This window comes from Populus alba, chromosome 19 (genome assembly GCF_005239225.2).
Source record: "Populus alba chromosome 19, ASM523922v2, whole genome shotgun sequence".
NCBI classification, from domain to species: Eukaryota; Viridiplantae; Streptophyta; class Magnoliopsida; order Malpighiales; family Salicaceae; genus Populus; species Populus alba.
In genome coordinates this window covers 1,967,863-1,984,610 of record NC_133302.1, presented here as the reverse complement: position 1 = coordinate 1,984,610, position 16,748 = coordinate 1,967,863, and the positions used below count along the sequence as shown (strand labels likewise).

Sequence of the window (16,748 nt, the reverse complement as noted above, 5' to 3'; positions counted from 1 at the left end):
TGGTGACCTGCAAAAACAACCAAAAACACAAAACAAACAGTTGATTTTCATTTTTCTTTCTTTATCAAATATGTTCTTGGTCTTCCCCCTTTTCAAATCTATTTCTTCCCGCTTTTGGATCTACTTCTCTCTCTACAGATCTGCCCTTTTATTTGTTTTGCCTTCTTCTTTGTTTCTAGTAGCTGGCGGAAAGACCAAGAGGCTAGCGGCGACTGTGCTTTTGTCGTGTCTGGTCGGCGGAGATGGAGGAGAAATGAGTGTTGTCTGGTTGGAAATGGGGCTAGATCTGTGGATGCCGTCATGTGTGGGCTACTACTGGAGGGTTTGATTCGGGTCTTGGTAAGCTGGCCGGTCATGGTGAAGATGGAGGAACGGCCGAGAGAGCGAGGGAGTAAGGAGGGAATGGTTGTACCCTCTTTTTGGTTTTGGCGAGCTTGCGGCTGGTTCAGTAGAAGGAGTTGGTGGGTTTGTTGGGTGGAGCTAGAAATGGTTGAGAAAGGAGGGGAGGGTACTTCGGGTGCAGGGGAAGAACAGTTGGGAGAAAGAAAACCAAAAGCTACTGAGGGCGACGACTTGTGTTGGTAAAGATAGGTTTAGGTTTAGGGTTTTCTCGTGTTTTCCTAATTTTTCAAAATTGTCCCCCTCTTTTGAGTGTTGGAGACTCTTATTTATAGGCAAAATGTTGTTTGATCCCCAAACATGGTCCCTCAACATCTTTCTTTTTGTAAATTTTTATTTTTCTTATTTTTTTGTATTTTAATTTTTTTTAAACAAGCAATATTAATGTCGACTCAATGAGAAAAATTAATTATTTTAAAAATGATGTGTTAAAAGTCGAGCATATTCAAAAGACCTTTGAAAATTTAAATTATTTTTGAGACAACGTTGAAAATGCTAAAAACAATGCAAATATATCAAGAACATATTTTTTTGGGTTATTATTGTTTGTTTTGCTATTTTTAAATTTTTTGAAAACTTATCAGAAATAGGGGTCAAAAATTAGGTAGCAACATAACTTATGGCTTATCTTATGAGTTGTGAAATGTAGGAGAAACGCGAAATTCAATAATGTGTATATTTTTTAAAATAGTTCTTGACCACCTTACACAAAAACAGTCAAATTAGCTTAAACAGCTCTTGGAAGGTCATATTCAGGTTTGTTAATTTAAACCATTGATGAAAACTAGACAAATTCATCACCTTGATTCCAGAGAGGACTCAGGTTTAAAAATGATAAAATTTTGGAAAATTTTCTTCATAAAAGTTATATCCATGGATGCTATCTTTCCAAATAGTCTGACCTCACTTAATTTTGAGCTCTAGAACTCTAGATATAGATAAATATCTGAGGATAGGTCAAGTTGCAACCTCTGCTGGTAGTTTTAACAAGTTGTCAAAACAGGAAATTTAGTCATGTTAGGGGTAGAATTAGGTTTCCTTCTCTCAGAAAATGTGTAATGTCATGTCTTAGCGTTTGAAAGGAAATAAGCCATACTCAAAACTAAATTTGTGATGTTAGTTATGATTTTATAATGAACCATAATCTTAAGAGATGTAATGGAAACACAATTGTAAAAAGAGAGTCAATGTTGTTGTTGCTATTATTATTATGTGAAATGTAACTTGAGTAAGAAATAATGTAGTATGCTTATGGATTCAAGAGGGACCACGGGAGGGGCATAACAGCAGCAAAAGAGCGCGGGCCGAGCTTCTGCAGCAGGTAGGTGTCTTATACCTATACCCTTCTTAAATATCTGTAACCTTGGAAATCTGTTTAATTTTTGGATAGTATACATGTTGATGTTGTCAAAAGGAGAATAGATTTGGTTTGGTTAAAATAGTGAACTATATTAGTGGACTTCATTGATAATCGCTTCTTGAATTTTAATTAGTCGTTCCGAGCATGGGAGGCTAATGATATTAGTAAGGTTTACCAATATCGGCATGACCATCCTAGAGAATGAGAGATATCGAACTTGATTAACTATTTGAGTGAAGAATGGTTGATGGTTTGGAATTCACTAAAGGTGTTGCTGATGCTTTGAGATGTAAATATAGTGGTTGATTTTAGTGCATAACACTTATTTTCCCCTTAAATAACTCATTAATGACTGGTTTGTTTCTTAAATTAGGAGTTAATGGACAACTAACTAGACTTTAATTTCTTTATCTATATTTATATCAATTAGTTTTCTTGGGATGATTTGAATTTTCAATTTTGGTCCCTTTAATTCTTAATTATATCAATTAATTCTCCAAATTTTAAGCCAAAGAAATCAGATTAGTAGAAGCGTAACAGTTAGTTCATGTGAAATTATTAATTGAAAAATCCACGTGAATTATTATTTGTGATACACCTGGTTTATCATCTAAGATGTTACGCCAAACTAAAAATGAGAGCAATAAAATCAGGCTAGTAGAATTTTAACCAAGTTGGATAACTTTTCAAGCAATCAAAGTCCAATGTTTCAATCATTTTCCTAACTAAAAAATAAAATGCTTTATTTACTTACTAATTTTATACAACAAGGCGATAATATCATCAGACCTGGGAGGGCATAAAGGACGGAACTTTCACAAAGAAATCCTTCGACTAATTGAGCTCAGGTTAATGTTCCTGCACGAAGTGGATAAATACTCTTCCTAAATAAATAATCTTTCCACTGTTCAATTGTATTAAATGCTACTGAACCATAAAGGGGATGATGAAGCAGATGATTTGGTGGTGAAGGTACTACTCCATCACTTCCAACTTCTAACTCTTGGTTTCCAATGCCATGATCGCACTCTGCCTCTTCAAATGAATCCAAATCTACTATCACTTGGATCCCACATTGTTTCACATTAATGTCTTCGCCACCCAAATTCACATACAATTCCAATTCTTCGTGTCCACAACATTCTTCCATTGCCATCTCACTAAAACTTACGAATCCCATCCAGCTAATAGGGCAATAGAGTCCTATTACCAGTGTAGCTTCAAACAATTGCATACCGTTGCTCTTTTTTTTAATAATAGCATTGATTGTATGGCTACTACTCAAAAAAATCCTTGTACTGAAAGCCCAAAAAATCAACCCTTGGAAAACTGGAGGTGTATGAAATGATAATGAATATCCTTCTCCATGGTAGGTGAACCCCTTTGGCAACTTATTATAATAGATTCCCATAACCAATTTGGCATCATAGGAGCGAATATGATATCCATAACCACCAGTGCACAATGCCTGCATATATTTATATGTACAGATTTCAAAGAGTGCTGAAATTTTGGACTATATATATATATATATATATATATATATATATATATATATATAGAGAGAGAGAGAGAGAGAGAGAGAGAGAGAGTATGTGCCAATTGTGTGTTTATTTGTGTGCAAGGAGACAGAAATAGTACCTCAACAACACTCTTCTTCTTATTATTTGATAAATCGCAGGTGGTATCAGAGGAAATAATCCAGCCATGACTACTTAGACCTTCCATGCCCTGAATCTCTATTAAATTTGAACACCTATATAGAGACAGATTTTCATTTTTTTTTGACAGGACTGGTAGTCTTACTCTTTCCATTGATGTGCAACCGGTTGCATCCAAGAATTTTAAATTTGAGGGAAGCTCTGAGATTGATGCAAGATTGCTGCAATACGACACTCTCAAGACTCGCAGCTTAGGAAGGACCCCGATGCCAGAAGGCAGACTGAAGAAATTGTTTCCTGATAGATTCAATTCTACGAGAGAGGACAGACAACCAAAATCAACAGAATTAGTTGTGCGTTCAGACAAACCATAATAAGCAAGTCTTAGTTTTCTCAATACTCTCCAACCAGTGAATGAAGTTGGCAGCAAAGTTTCCCAATTTGGAATACTTGCTGATATCCAAGATGAAATTGGTGAAGGCCAAGATGTAGATGATGGTGAGTCCAGATTGAAATTGTATCCGCACAATGACAACTTCCTTACATACTTTAAATGTTCAATTGAAGCTAAAAATTGCTCATTCTCTATTCCATCTGCAAACAGTTGAGTAAAGGACTCAATATCACCCATGCGCTCCGGCAACTTTTCAAGTTGTGAACACCCAGAAACATTCAAGCTTTCAAGAGACTTTACATCACAAATACTTTCAGGAAGAATCTTTAGCCTCCAACATCCCTTCATATTCAAGAAAACAAGGCTCTTTAAATGTCCAACAGATTGATGCAACTCAACTAAACTCGAGCAACCTTCAAGCATTAGTTTCTCTAAACTGGAACTTTGCAAGTTTGGTGTTTTAACAAGGTGCTTTGAATAACTGAGATTAAGGATTCTCAGCTTGTTGAGAATCTGTAGAGTAGTGAGGAAAATAACGAAAAGTAATAATCAAAAGCTATAACTAGAAAATATAAATTACATAATGCACAAATTTTAGGGCATTGTAGTCTGTTTCTTACCTTTTTTTGGTTCCACAGTTCTTTGATGTTACTATATTGCATATCAAGAACAACTAGGTTGTCCAAAGTTAAATTGGATGGAAAATATTTCAAAGGGCACTCAAGCCAACAAATCCATATCAACTCTTCAGAAAGCAGTGTGAAGGGTCCAGTCAAATGTACTCCATTAATTTGCAGTAACTTCAAGCATCTCATCTTTTTAAATGATCTTGTGCTCACTGATTTATCTTCTGATGATCTCACATCCAGCACTATACCCTCTACAACATTCGTTCCCTGAAAAAACATAAAAAAATCAATAAAACTTCCAAGTGATTGTACGCAAGAAGTTTAAAAAGAAAATAAACGTGCATCATTATGCTGTTGTGTATGCATTTACTTATTACCTTCTGTTTGCTGAGTACATTCCACGCATCCTCACATTGCCAAATTCGGCTGCGTTTTCCAGGGTGGTTAGGTGACTCTTTATGAACGATCTGCCTTCCCATGTCTCGTAATAGATCATGCATGCTTATCTTTCCAGAAGCATTAACTTTAATCAGAGACCTTTCACTGAGAGTTCCCAAATCATCTTCTGGATGGTATCCACAACGAACCTCTAGTACATTTGCTACATATTCTTTATTTCTACCAATAAAAAAGCATGCAATGTCAAGAAATGTATTTTTTAGTTTATGGTCATCCAGTTTGTCAAAACTTATTCTAAGTTTTTCCTGAATATCATGGTTTGGAATTTTTCTCAATTTGTCAATTACACATTTCCACCTAGATTTGTTTTTCCCGGACAAACAAGAACCTAAAACCTCAAGGGCTAAAGGAAGCCCTCCACAGTAATCAACTACATCATTCGAAACCTCAACATAATCTTTTGCTGGCTTGTTGTCCCCGAAGGCATGCCAACTGAAAAGCTGAAGGGATGCATCTCGTTTCAATTCTTCTACCTGATATGTTCGATCCACTTTAAGAAGCAAGCGTTCATCTTTAGTTGTAATTATTACTCTACTTCCGGGACCAAACCAACTTTGCTCTCCCATCAAAGCATTTAGTTGTTTCAGATGAGCCACATCATCAAAAACAACAAGAACTCTTTTGTGACAAAGTCGTTCTTTGATCAGAACCATTCCTCTATCAACATTATTGATGTTAGCACCATTTTGTTTTAAGATATCATGAAGAAGTTGTTCTTGTAAAAGAACAAGACCATTAGATTGTTCTGATGTATCATTGATATTTGAAAGAAAACAGCGTCCCTCGAATCCATAGCAGAGTTGGTTAAATAAAACTTTTGCTATAGTCGTCTTTCCTATTCCTGGCATCCCATGTATGCCCACAATGCAAACCTCATCTGTTGCAGTACTTAGGAAGTCACTAATAGTATGGACAAGGCGATCAATACCTACCAGGTTAGTAGCAACATTTATGTACTTGGGATCCAATTTATTCAACACATCCTTGATGATGTCTTGGATAAATTTTGATTCGTGCCTGCTCATAGACAAAAGCAAGTCTTTAATAGAGAGACAATTAAGTACGCTAATTTTTTTATTGTTTCACATGGTAAAATCTAATGTATAATTACTCCATAAATGTGTGCAAGTGAGTCTTAGATAGAAAAGTCATACCCATTTTCCATATCATTGAGATTCCATCCACAAAGATTTCCGGCTTTCTCAAGAGCTTTTCTCCATTCCTTCACCTTCTTTTTAAAACGTTCTTCATGTCTATCAAATGCTTTTGCAAAACTGCCGGTCTGTTTTCTCACTTCTGAAGGATGAATGTCATAGAATACAGGAAGAACAATCTGACCGGTTTTCCTCCTTTTGCACTCAAGAATCTCTACAAGTTCATTAAGACACCATCTAGAAGAAGCATATCCTTTTGAGAACACCACTATATGTATATTTGATTCTTGAATTGCCTTGAGGAGATGTTTGGAGATTTCTTCACCTCTAGGAATTTCATTATGATCTCGAAAAGTGTGGATTCCTGCTTGGACTAAAGCATTATATAAATGATCTGTAAAATTCTTACGATTATCTTCTCCTCTAAAACTCAAAAATACATCATAGGCCCTTTTTGGTCTAGATCGAGAAGACTCTGGCTCTGTCATGGCAGCTGCAGAAATTATAGCACAATAAATTAGCAATAGACAAATTTATTGCGAAGTAGTTTGGGACTGGTTGGATTTAGATTCTTGGGAGCTACTCAAGAAACTTTAACATTCAACACTTATGATTCCATGATTGAAGCACTTGAGTCAGATATCTTTTAATAGGGATTGTTTTTTGCTGAAGTCAGACCATGGATATGAGTAGACAGGGTTGTTGATAGGTTTGCATGGGTTAATGTCTTAGGGTTATGATGTAATTGAGCTTACGATAACGAGTAATTCTGAATAGTCATATATGAATCTACCACAACTAGACGAGGATTTACCTAAGACAAATTATATGAATGATCTAATAAATAGATTTATGGATTAGTGGAACAGGTCTAGGCTCAAGAAGAGAGTTGCTCATGCCCGACCAGAATAATAGCTTAAAATAGTTATATCTTTTGATCCGGCTGTGGAATTTTTACTTCAACTGTCAGATCTTTAGATTTTGAAAATCTTGCCCCATGACCTCGATTTTGGTATTTTTTGTGATTTTTCTTTATATTTTTGGATTTTATGCTATTTTTTTATATTTTATGCTTCATTCATTTGTAATCTTGTATTCTTATTTTATTTTCTAGTTTGAAGTAAGGTTTCTAGTTTATTTAATGTTTTCTAAACTTCCTAAGGAGGAAGACTTATTTATTATTATTTTATAGAAAATAAACCCTAAAAACTTGGGATTTACATTAGCAGCCTTTTTGCTCATTAAAATTCTTGTGTTCTTTTTTTATTTTGTTGTCTTCTGCTTCCGCCTTCATCAAGTTACCTTTGGCAGCATGGAACAAGGATTTTATTTATAATACTTTAGCGCATAAGGAATGGTCATTGGATATGATTTAAGTAGTGTTGGTCACGGCTACATTTCTGGAGCACGTGTATTACTTGTTACACCATCTATATATAGACTCGTTGCATGACAGACTTCATTTGGTTTTAAATGGGGAGCAGTTTCATATAACAGTAGCAGAGTTTGGACCTTCTTTCATTATGAAATTCTCATCAATTCAACACTCAGAAGATTACACACTTGAATTAAAATCTGAGGATGAAGATGATGTTATGTCACACCACAATAATGACAACAGGTTATGCACTCTATCCTTTTTTGTTAAAAGGAAAATTATCATGATGCTGGAAGATATATGTCCATTTTGTATTTCAAGAACAGAAACTATAGATCACATCCTTTTCCATTGTCCAATATCTTGGAATTTCTGGAACATAATAGTTAGCTGGTGGGCCTTTCATGGTGCATACCTTCTTAGATGATTTGTTTCAAAAATGGCAAGGATCGATTGATGGAAAGTTTTAGTGAAAGGTGTGGCAAGGATTTTTCTATGGAATAGCTTGGCTTGTTTGGCATACTAGGAACAAATTCATATTTGAAGCTATCATTTTGGATTGGGAATATGTTTTCTGTCTTTTCTTTCACAAGGTTGCATCTTGAATTTGTTCCTATAATTCTAGTTTTATATATACTAGTATGGATCCATTAAGAAATAGGGAGTGTGTATCGACAAGGAGTAATTAGTGTCTGTAATTTATAATGCTACATTCCTCTATAACTTTTTGTTGGGATATTGCTATTATTGAACAACAACATGTGCAGCCTACCCTAAAAAGAGAGGGTTGCCATTGTCAATGGTAGTTACACCAACCATTGATAAAATGGTGAAACCCATGTACTACCACCGTTTGTGCTATTATTGATGACCTCTTACCTTACCATTTATGCCTATAAAAGAGGCATAATTTTGGAAAGGAAAGAGAGAGTGTAGAGAAGAGAACATGAGAACAAGAGAGAAAGTGAGGGGCTGCCGAGGGCAGCAGCCCTGCTGTCTTATGCAGTAATGTGAGAGCAATTGGAGTAGAGTTTGAGTGAAGTGATCCTCCTCTTCCATGTGTGTTCTAATCCTTTCTCTATCTATCTCTAATAATATTGAATTTTCTTGTGGATGTAGGCGGTTTTGTCGAACCATGTTAAATATTATGTCCCAGTATACTAAGCCTTCAATGGGCAACTATCAGAACACCACCAGTCCGTGCATAAGGGGTCGAAATCCCCTACACTTTTGTTTGTCTTTTCTTTGTTATGCTGGATTTCCATCCACTAGATGGCCAGCTTAATAAATTTCCTTGATTTTCATTATATATATATTGACAGAAAATCATGAACTGGCAAATGATAAACTAAATAAACTGATTTTGATTGCTAATTCAATAATAATCTTGAACTAAAAAGAGATGGAAGGGACATAACTGAATGATGTAAACATAAAAGCTTTCGCAAGTGTGCTTCTTTTTTTTTTTATGAAATCAAAGTTATTTGTCAAGAAACGAAATTAAAACAAGAAAGAAGCGAGGAAGATTTACTAGCAAATACATGACAACATAAAATCCCATCTAACAATTATTTTCTTTGGCAATCTTCTTTGTGTTAATATTGCTGTAAACATGAAAACAAAAACGACTACATGGTACACGATAATATTGTTAGATGACCAATGAATAATTTTTATTATTATACTCTTAGCACGACATATTTCTACCTTACCTGTGGAGACAAAACTGACAGGTTTGCTGAGATCTGCTTTTCTTCTCTTTCGCGAGGATGAATCATTTTCTTCATCTTTGGATTGTTTACGTTTTTCTTTCCTCATTCTAAAGTAGAAGAAACTTGTCAATGATATGTATGAACCTGAAGCTTTCAAATTATTGTTATGAGTAAAGACATGAAATTGAAAAAAGAAAGAAGCAAAAGAAGAGGTTAGTTATACCTGTATATAACGAAAGGGATGGTTGGATTCCAGCAGCTATGAAATTGTAGCAATCGGAGAGAGATGTTAGCTGATCAATACGGCTTCCAACTGCCTTAGTTCGACGTCTCAGACTCAGAACTCAAGGGCTATTCCTGAGACGTCACTTTCTTTCAACTACCCAAACACGGTTATTATTTTTTTTATTAATTTCCAAGTCAGTCCCTAAATTTATATATAGTTTCAAAGAAGGAAAGAAGAGTTGCTAGCAAAAACATGACATCATACAATCCCCTGTAACAATTATTTTCTCAGGCAACCTTCGTAGTGTCAATATTGCTGCCATGCAAAAACTAATATTACTGAGAAGATGAAAACAAAGAAAACTACATGCATGCAATCAGGAGCAACAATCTCAATGTTTACCTCTATATGGTGCTTATGAGATGGTCGGATCCCACCAACTTGGTGACTTTAAAGATCAAATTGCAGCAATCGGAAAGGTTAGCTGATCAAGAGTAAAGTACTGACGCCTGAAGATTAGTAGAGCCAATATTGTTTCAGAGACACAGAATATGACTTCTTGCAAATTATTAGTAATGCAATAATTACCAAAGATAAAAAGGTAACGTGTAAAGGAAAAGGAGCAAGGAAATTTCTTTATAGCTCTTGCTTGAGCATCTAAAAGTTTTCTTGAGAACCAAAGCAGGGTAAAAGCAAGGAAATTTCTTTATAGCTCTGATGCTGTTGGGGAGGTTTTGACAGCATCAGAGTCAAATGGCACGATTTTCCACACGGAAAATTAACACGTAATTAACAAGATTTTGCACACGAGATTTTCCACACGGCAAATTAACACGTAATTAACAAGATTTTCCACACGGCAAAAAAATATGTCTCTTCTAGCATTTAATATTTATTTTCAAGTATATTTGTGATGTGATGAAAGAAAACATACAGCAAATGGTAGAGAAACCAATTTTCCGAATATACTCATTATATATATCCATCAAGTGTACGATTATTAAAAAAAAAACCTACTTCAAATTGACCAAACATTAATATTTGTTAAACCATTTAAGAACTCATCGTCGTGGTTACATTTAACATTCTCTCACTTGACTTGAGTAATATTAACTTTATTCATGGTTTATTAAATATATTAATATAAAACCCATAGAACAATGCTAACATAACATCAATCACACCATATTATAATTAAGCAATATAACTAATATAAATCATGATAGTTGTACATCATCGATTCAACATAATTCCTTTTACTTACTATAATATTAGTCTTTACTTAACATAATTTCTAAATAAAAAACATATAATTGTTCCAACAATAATGTCTTTAATCAAGACTATTCATGTTATCAATAATTATGTATGTCATAACTCAATTTTTTCTCTTTTATTTTTATTTTTATTTTTACTATATTTTCTATAAAAATAATGAAAAAATGATGAATAAAAAGAAAAAAATTAATAAAATGAAAAAGAAAGCGAAAAAAATGATGATGAAATAAAAATAAAAATGAAATGAACGAAAAATAAATTAAAATCTAGGTTAATTCAATATACATGGAAGTTTGAGAACTTAATTAAACTTTGGATTAGTTTAATTAACCAAATCAAGGATTTAATTGCATGATTGATAAGTTTGGAGACTTAATTGAACTTGTAATTAGTTTAAATAATGGAATCAAGGGCTTAATTGACAAATTACCAAAGTTTGGGGCTGATTTAGGTCACAATTACAAGGAATGAAATAGAAGGACCAAAGTGAAAATATCGGGTAATGTAGGGAGCTGAATTGATTTTTATAGGGGTAAATTTGAAAGAATTACAAGTTGAAGAGTCAATTAAGGACTGAATTGGAAAATTCAGAAACCAAGGACTAGTTCGTACAAGACGCAAACATACAGGGGTCCAATTAAATTTTATCCAGGGGCTTCATTACATAATGTCAAAACCTAAAGCACCAAATTGCAAACATCTGTTCCCTTCCTGAAAACGACGTCGTTTCAATATACAATATTCATCTTCTTCATCTGACCAGGAAAAAAAAACGGACGCCAGCTTCCCACGGTTCATACCATTACTGAGGCACACAAGGGCGGAGCTAGCATTATTTGTTAGAGGGGGTCAAAATTAATATAATAAAATATAATATTTGTTTTTCTGAATATTCAGACATTAAAGGTTGGTATGGCCCTAGATTAATGTATGCCCTTAGAATTTTATCTTGTTGATTAACCGGGTATTCTCAAATTTAAGGACGATTATCTAGATATTTAATTAGATGAACAATGTAGATTCTGATAAGAGGTTGCTCACTAATCAACGCAGGTTCTTCGTAAACTGAAGCATACTGGGACGACTTAACCATAACTTCAACATTACACATTAGAATTGATTTATCAAGTTGTGAGTCATCAATATTTTTTTTTCAAAAAAAAAATCAATTCTTCTTATTTTGTTCATGGTTCAACCTAAAATCAAAATATATTTCGTAAGAAAAAATTGATAATTTTGGTGGCTCTGTTAAAAATAAAACATAAAAAAAATCCAAGCATAATTAAAATAAACCAATAAAATATATCTAATTAATTAGAGAAAAAAAATCATTATAATAAGAATTCAAAAAACAATTGGTAGAACTAGTAGATCTGAGAAAAAAAAAGAGCAAAAATGGTAGAATTATATAAAAAAAACCTCATGAAATTATTAACAAATATATCAAAACAAAGCAAAAATAGATTTTAAATTTAAATTATCTTATTTTGTTTGATAAAAAATAAATTAATTGATGGCTCTACTTTAATCTTTTTGTAGAAAATTTTTGTTCATGATTTGTATTTTTATTTCTCTATTTAATCGACCATAAGATTTAAATTAAGATAAATTGGTGGCTCTATGGCTTTATTTTTTATTTTACAAAATAATTTCTCTATATATTTTTCTGTCCACGTATGTGAAGGGAAGAGTGAATTGAAAATTAAAAATAAAGTCACTGTAATAAGTCCCACCTTGACCTGTGGGTAACGAAAAAAAATTAAAATGTCTTGGGGGGGCCAGGGCCCTGCTTGCCCCCCTACTTCCGCCCCTGGAGGCACAAACGCCTGGTCTTCTCTGGCTTTTATAAAGCCAGAGAAAGGCCATGAACCGAGGGGAAGAAGGAGGGAGCAGCAGAGCTGAAGAGGAACTGGGGACAAGGAAGAAGCAGAAGAACTGAAGAACACTGACACAGAAAAAGAACAAAACAGAAGGGGAAACTGAAAAGGAAACCAGGGGATAGACTGGAGGACCGGACAGGGAGGAACTAAAGGAACGGACGTGGGGGGTAGCAAATAACTGGAAGGGGAAGCTGAAAAAATGGGAAGAATGGGGGTGAACAAAACATAACCATCGTTTTCGTCCTCGTCTCCCCGCGTCAGGTGAGGTTTTTGTTTTTCATTCCCCGTTTTCCTTTGCATTATAATTCATATGCTAAGTAGTTGTGAACCGTAATTCACTTGTTTCCTGTTTCTGTAGCAAGTGAATTGTAACTCATTTGTTTCATGTTTTTGTCAGCCGGATCATGCCGGCTGTTGGAATATTGTCAATTATGTTGCTGTCATTGTCAAAGAAGATGGCTGCCATTGTCAAAGAAGGAGGCTACAATGGTGGGTTGTCAACCATTGACTAATGTCAAAGTTTGGCAACCACCATTGTTGACAAAAGAGCATGAGAAGCTACCATGGATGCCTATAAATAGAGGCATACATTAGAGAGCAAAATGAGAGAGTTTGTAGAGCCAAAGATGTGAGAAATATAGGAGAGAGTGGGCTGCCAAGGGCAGCCAGCAGTAGCTGCCATTGCAGCACTGAGAAGAGAGAAATAGAGTGAGGTTGAGAGTTGCCAAAGAGGGGATGATTCCTCCTCCTCTATTGTTGTAAATCTTGTTCTCTCCCTATATAATCAAATGGCTTCTCCCGTGGATGTAGGCGGTTTGCCGAACCACGTTAAATATTGTGTCAGTGTGCTTAGCCTCCAATGAGCAAATTTCATAACATCACCGGTTGGAATTCCCTACAATTAGTATCAGAGCATATGGTTTAAAGTGGTGTTTGATTTTTGCTCAAAAATGAAAGTTGTCAAAATTGTGTTTTGACCATACCATCGTGTAGAGGAGGACGAGACGAAGCCACTGGTGAAAACGGGGTCAAAATCTGATGTCGGACATGCCGCACTCGCCGTCACACTCGGGTGAGGTGGCAGGCCACGCGCCCCTCGCGTGTCACACGTCTTCTTCACCCGGATGAGTTGCCCGACCCATGATGAACAGTAGACATGCAGAGGATGACATCAGTCTGATGTAACGATGACGTCATCATGCAATTGACTAGTCAACATACATGTCAGCATAGTGGGACCCACCACCACGTCATCAGCTGCGAGTCGAGCTGGGTTGAGCCGAGCCTAGAGCTGAGGGATAGGATTCTGTGCAGCAGAGTCTATGTGCAACCGGATCTGAGATTGAATCTGAGCCGTTGATCAGGCCAGAATTATTTTGATCAAATCTTAGCCATCTGAAATGCGATTTGGACGATTTCAGACTTATTTCCAGCTAATTTGATCGTTCCGGATGCAATGGTATGATCCGATTGTTGAGATTCGAGACCAAAAAAAGATGGTGGTAAATTATTAAGAGAGATTGCCCGATTAGGAGGCATCTGAAGGTCGTCATGGTGGTCGATGGAGATGAAGAAGAAGAAGATGCACATGTTTGCCCAATTACATGTGCTGAACTGTTAAGTGGGGAAATTTTAATTGCCTTGAGGGAACGCAAAATTGGGACACTCTGGACACCCGATCATGTGGACGATTTGAGGTGGAGAGTGGAAATTGATGAAGACTAATCTTGATGAATCTAAGCACTGGTAGTCTCGCCAGATGTTGAGAAATCAGGTATAAAACTAGGATACCCCAGATCACTTGTAAAGGAAAGCCGCAACAAAGCTAGCAAATGGTTGTATATACAAAAAGGCAGTACGGTGGATAGATACGTTCTAAGAAGTTCTGTCTAGGAGATTGGGTTTTAAGCGGGACCGTTGTGACCCCTCCAATTTTTCCTGAGAACTTGCTTAGTGGAAGGATTATCCACATAGTACTATTTTTGTATATGTAACAGTTTGTAATGAAACTGGTGAAGACTAGTAGGATGACGGCACAAGGGGAACAATTGGGTTTCATATAATCAAGGATCTGATGGAGTGGTGATTTCTCTAAAGAAGTTAGATTCGGTGACTGTAATTTCTCGAAGGGAGAATTAATGAAAACGTATCAATTAATCAAATAACGTATCAATTCCAGTCTATTGATAACAGAGTCTTCTGGAAATAATGCACAATACAAGAAACATTGCTGCAGAGCTACATCGCTTAGGTGGGTGTAACTAAATCTCAATGATGAAAATACCTTTTTCATGCCATTTGGCCCAACTCTTGATTGTCTCAGTCGCTCTAAGGAATTACTCCACCCGTGTATGCCATCCACCACCTTCATGGTTCCAGCCACTGTTTTAATTCCTAGCGGCAAACCATCACACTCCTTTGTGATAGATTTTGCAATTTGTTCCACTTTTGTAGAGAGATGTGTGTCATGTCCAAGGATCTCTCTGAACAAAATCCAAGCTTCTTCATCAGAAAGAGGATTCACTATGATATTGTTTCAGCAATCCATTCATCCACAAACCTCTTTTGATCGAGTTGTCATAATCAGTTTGCATCCTTTCAATGGGACAGAAATTCTCACTTCGTGTAGCTCAAAAGAGTCCCACAAATCATCTAAAATGAGAATCCATCTTTGTTTCTTTTCTAGTTCCAGTGACAATTCCGCAGCTATATGCAGCTCCTCCTCTTCATTGGAAAGAGATAACTTCATACATTTTGCGATCTTCTTCTGCAATGTATGAATGCTGAAATCTCGAGACACGGTCACCCAGTAAACATGATGAGAAATATCTGCACTTTGTAGAAGCTTGTTATAGATATGTTTCAGCATTGTGGTTTTACCGGCTCCCCCCATCCCGTAAATGCCAATGGTTGAGACTTTATCATCCATCAACCAAGACCATATCACATTCCAATTCTCTTTGAATGCTCGACCCACTAGCTTTGTAGAGCCCGTAGGTAAAGGAGCTCCTCTAGTCTCACTTGTGTCGTGTTTAGGCCCTACAGAAGAGCTAGCTCCTGCACCAGGCTGCACTGATCTTCCACTATTGTTCTCCATATCCTCCTCCTCCACTGGTTCTTTCCTCATTCTATCCATGTTCTGCACATCATTCATAATGGCATCATTGTTTACTGCTGGAGAACAGAGTTGATCATCATATCTTGCATGGCCAAGACACAATAGATCTGCTGGTTGGGATGAATCTTCTCGAGGCTCATCGACCTGATTAATTGATTGCCTGTCATGAGAGCTACCTCTCTCCAGAAGCGGCGCTTGCTCTGTTCTCGGTATAGTCTCAAATGCATCATGCGGAAGCTCTTCAGGGGAATAACGACACCATGGAAGCTCAGTCTCTGGACTGGCTTGCTCAGTTAGTGGTCTAGTCTCCGGTGCATTATGCACAAAAAGATCGTTATTGCTGAATCTGAAATTTCATTAGTGACATCGTTATTGCTTGAGCCTGCTACAGTTTTAAGTTTCTTTTCTGGAGGGCCATCAATTGCTGCAAGGGGCGTCTTGGACATCTTGAGGCACTTGTCCACAAATTTTAACACCACGGCCTGTCACTCCTGCTAAATGGAATTTGATCCTCGAAATGGAAGTACCTTTGGCAAATAAATGCCCACAAAACTTGCACCTCATGCGACCATCATCCATCTTTTCACATATTCCCAAAAAGATCTGTCAACATGATTCGAAACTGGATCATTCTGTCGAAGCATTTTGATAAGTGGCTCTGTAGAAAAGAAAAAAAATATGTGAACATGATGCCAAAATGGATCGATCAGGGTCAAAATATTGAATGAAAATTAATGTAGGTTACATTAATTGTAAAAGGGAAGGTTGAAAATGAAATAACAAGTTAAAAACAGTAGAGAAATTAAAAAGAAAAAACAATGAATTCAAGGTTTAGGGTCAGTCTAGTATGAACTCCGCAAGGCATGGATTATAAAAACTGAGAAAGACAAATTTATTTAGTTGTGGGAACTATAGAATATATATGATCATAACACTAAAATTTCTTAATAAGATTTCTACAACTTGTTTTTAACTTAAAAGAATCAGACAATATTTACAAGTGAAGAACAGACAAATAATAAAAAATAATATACCTGGATTCAGCTACTGATGTTCTTCAAGTGCTGGTTTGCTGAAGGAGTTGTCAGAAGAAGAAGAGC

At 36.0% G+C, this 16,748-nt stretch overlaps 2 protein-coding genes across 2 annotated transcripts; both read right to left on the bottom strand.

Annotated features, from left to right (window-relative positions):
* Positions 1-2,553: 2,553 nt before the first annotated feature.
* On the bottom strand, positions 2,554-10,021 carry LOC118063389 (disease resistance protein Roq1-like). The gene is made up of 7 exons (XM_035077405.2): positions 9,370-10,021; positions 9,147-9,253; positions 6,057-6,549; positions 4,821-5,919; positions 4,435-4,710; positions 3,401-4,327; positions 2,554-3,227 (listed from the first exon to the last, which is right to left on the bottom strand). The coding sequence occupies exons 2-7, from the start codon at positions 9,250-9,252 to the stop codon at positions 2,604-2,606; spliced, it is 3,525 nt and encodes a 1,174-aa protein (XP_034933296.1). The 5' UTR covers position 9,253; positions 9,370-10,021; the 3' UTR covers positions 2,554-2,603.
* A 5,057-nt stretch (positions 10,022-15,078) lies between these two features.
* On the bottom strand, positions 15,079-16,227 carry LOC140955156 (uncharacterized). The gene is made up of 2 exons (XM_073406957.1): positions 16,103-16,227; positions 15,079-15,994 (listed from the first exon to the last, which is right to left on the bottom strand). Exons 1-2 carry the CDS (start codon positions 16,225-16,227, stop codon positions 15,079-15,081), a joined length of 1,041 nt encoding a protein of 346 aa, XP_073263058.1.
* Positions 16,228-16,748: the final 521 nt, after the last annotated feature.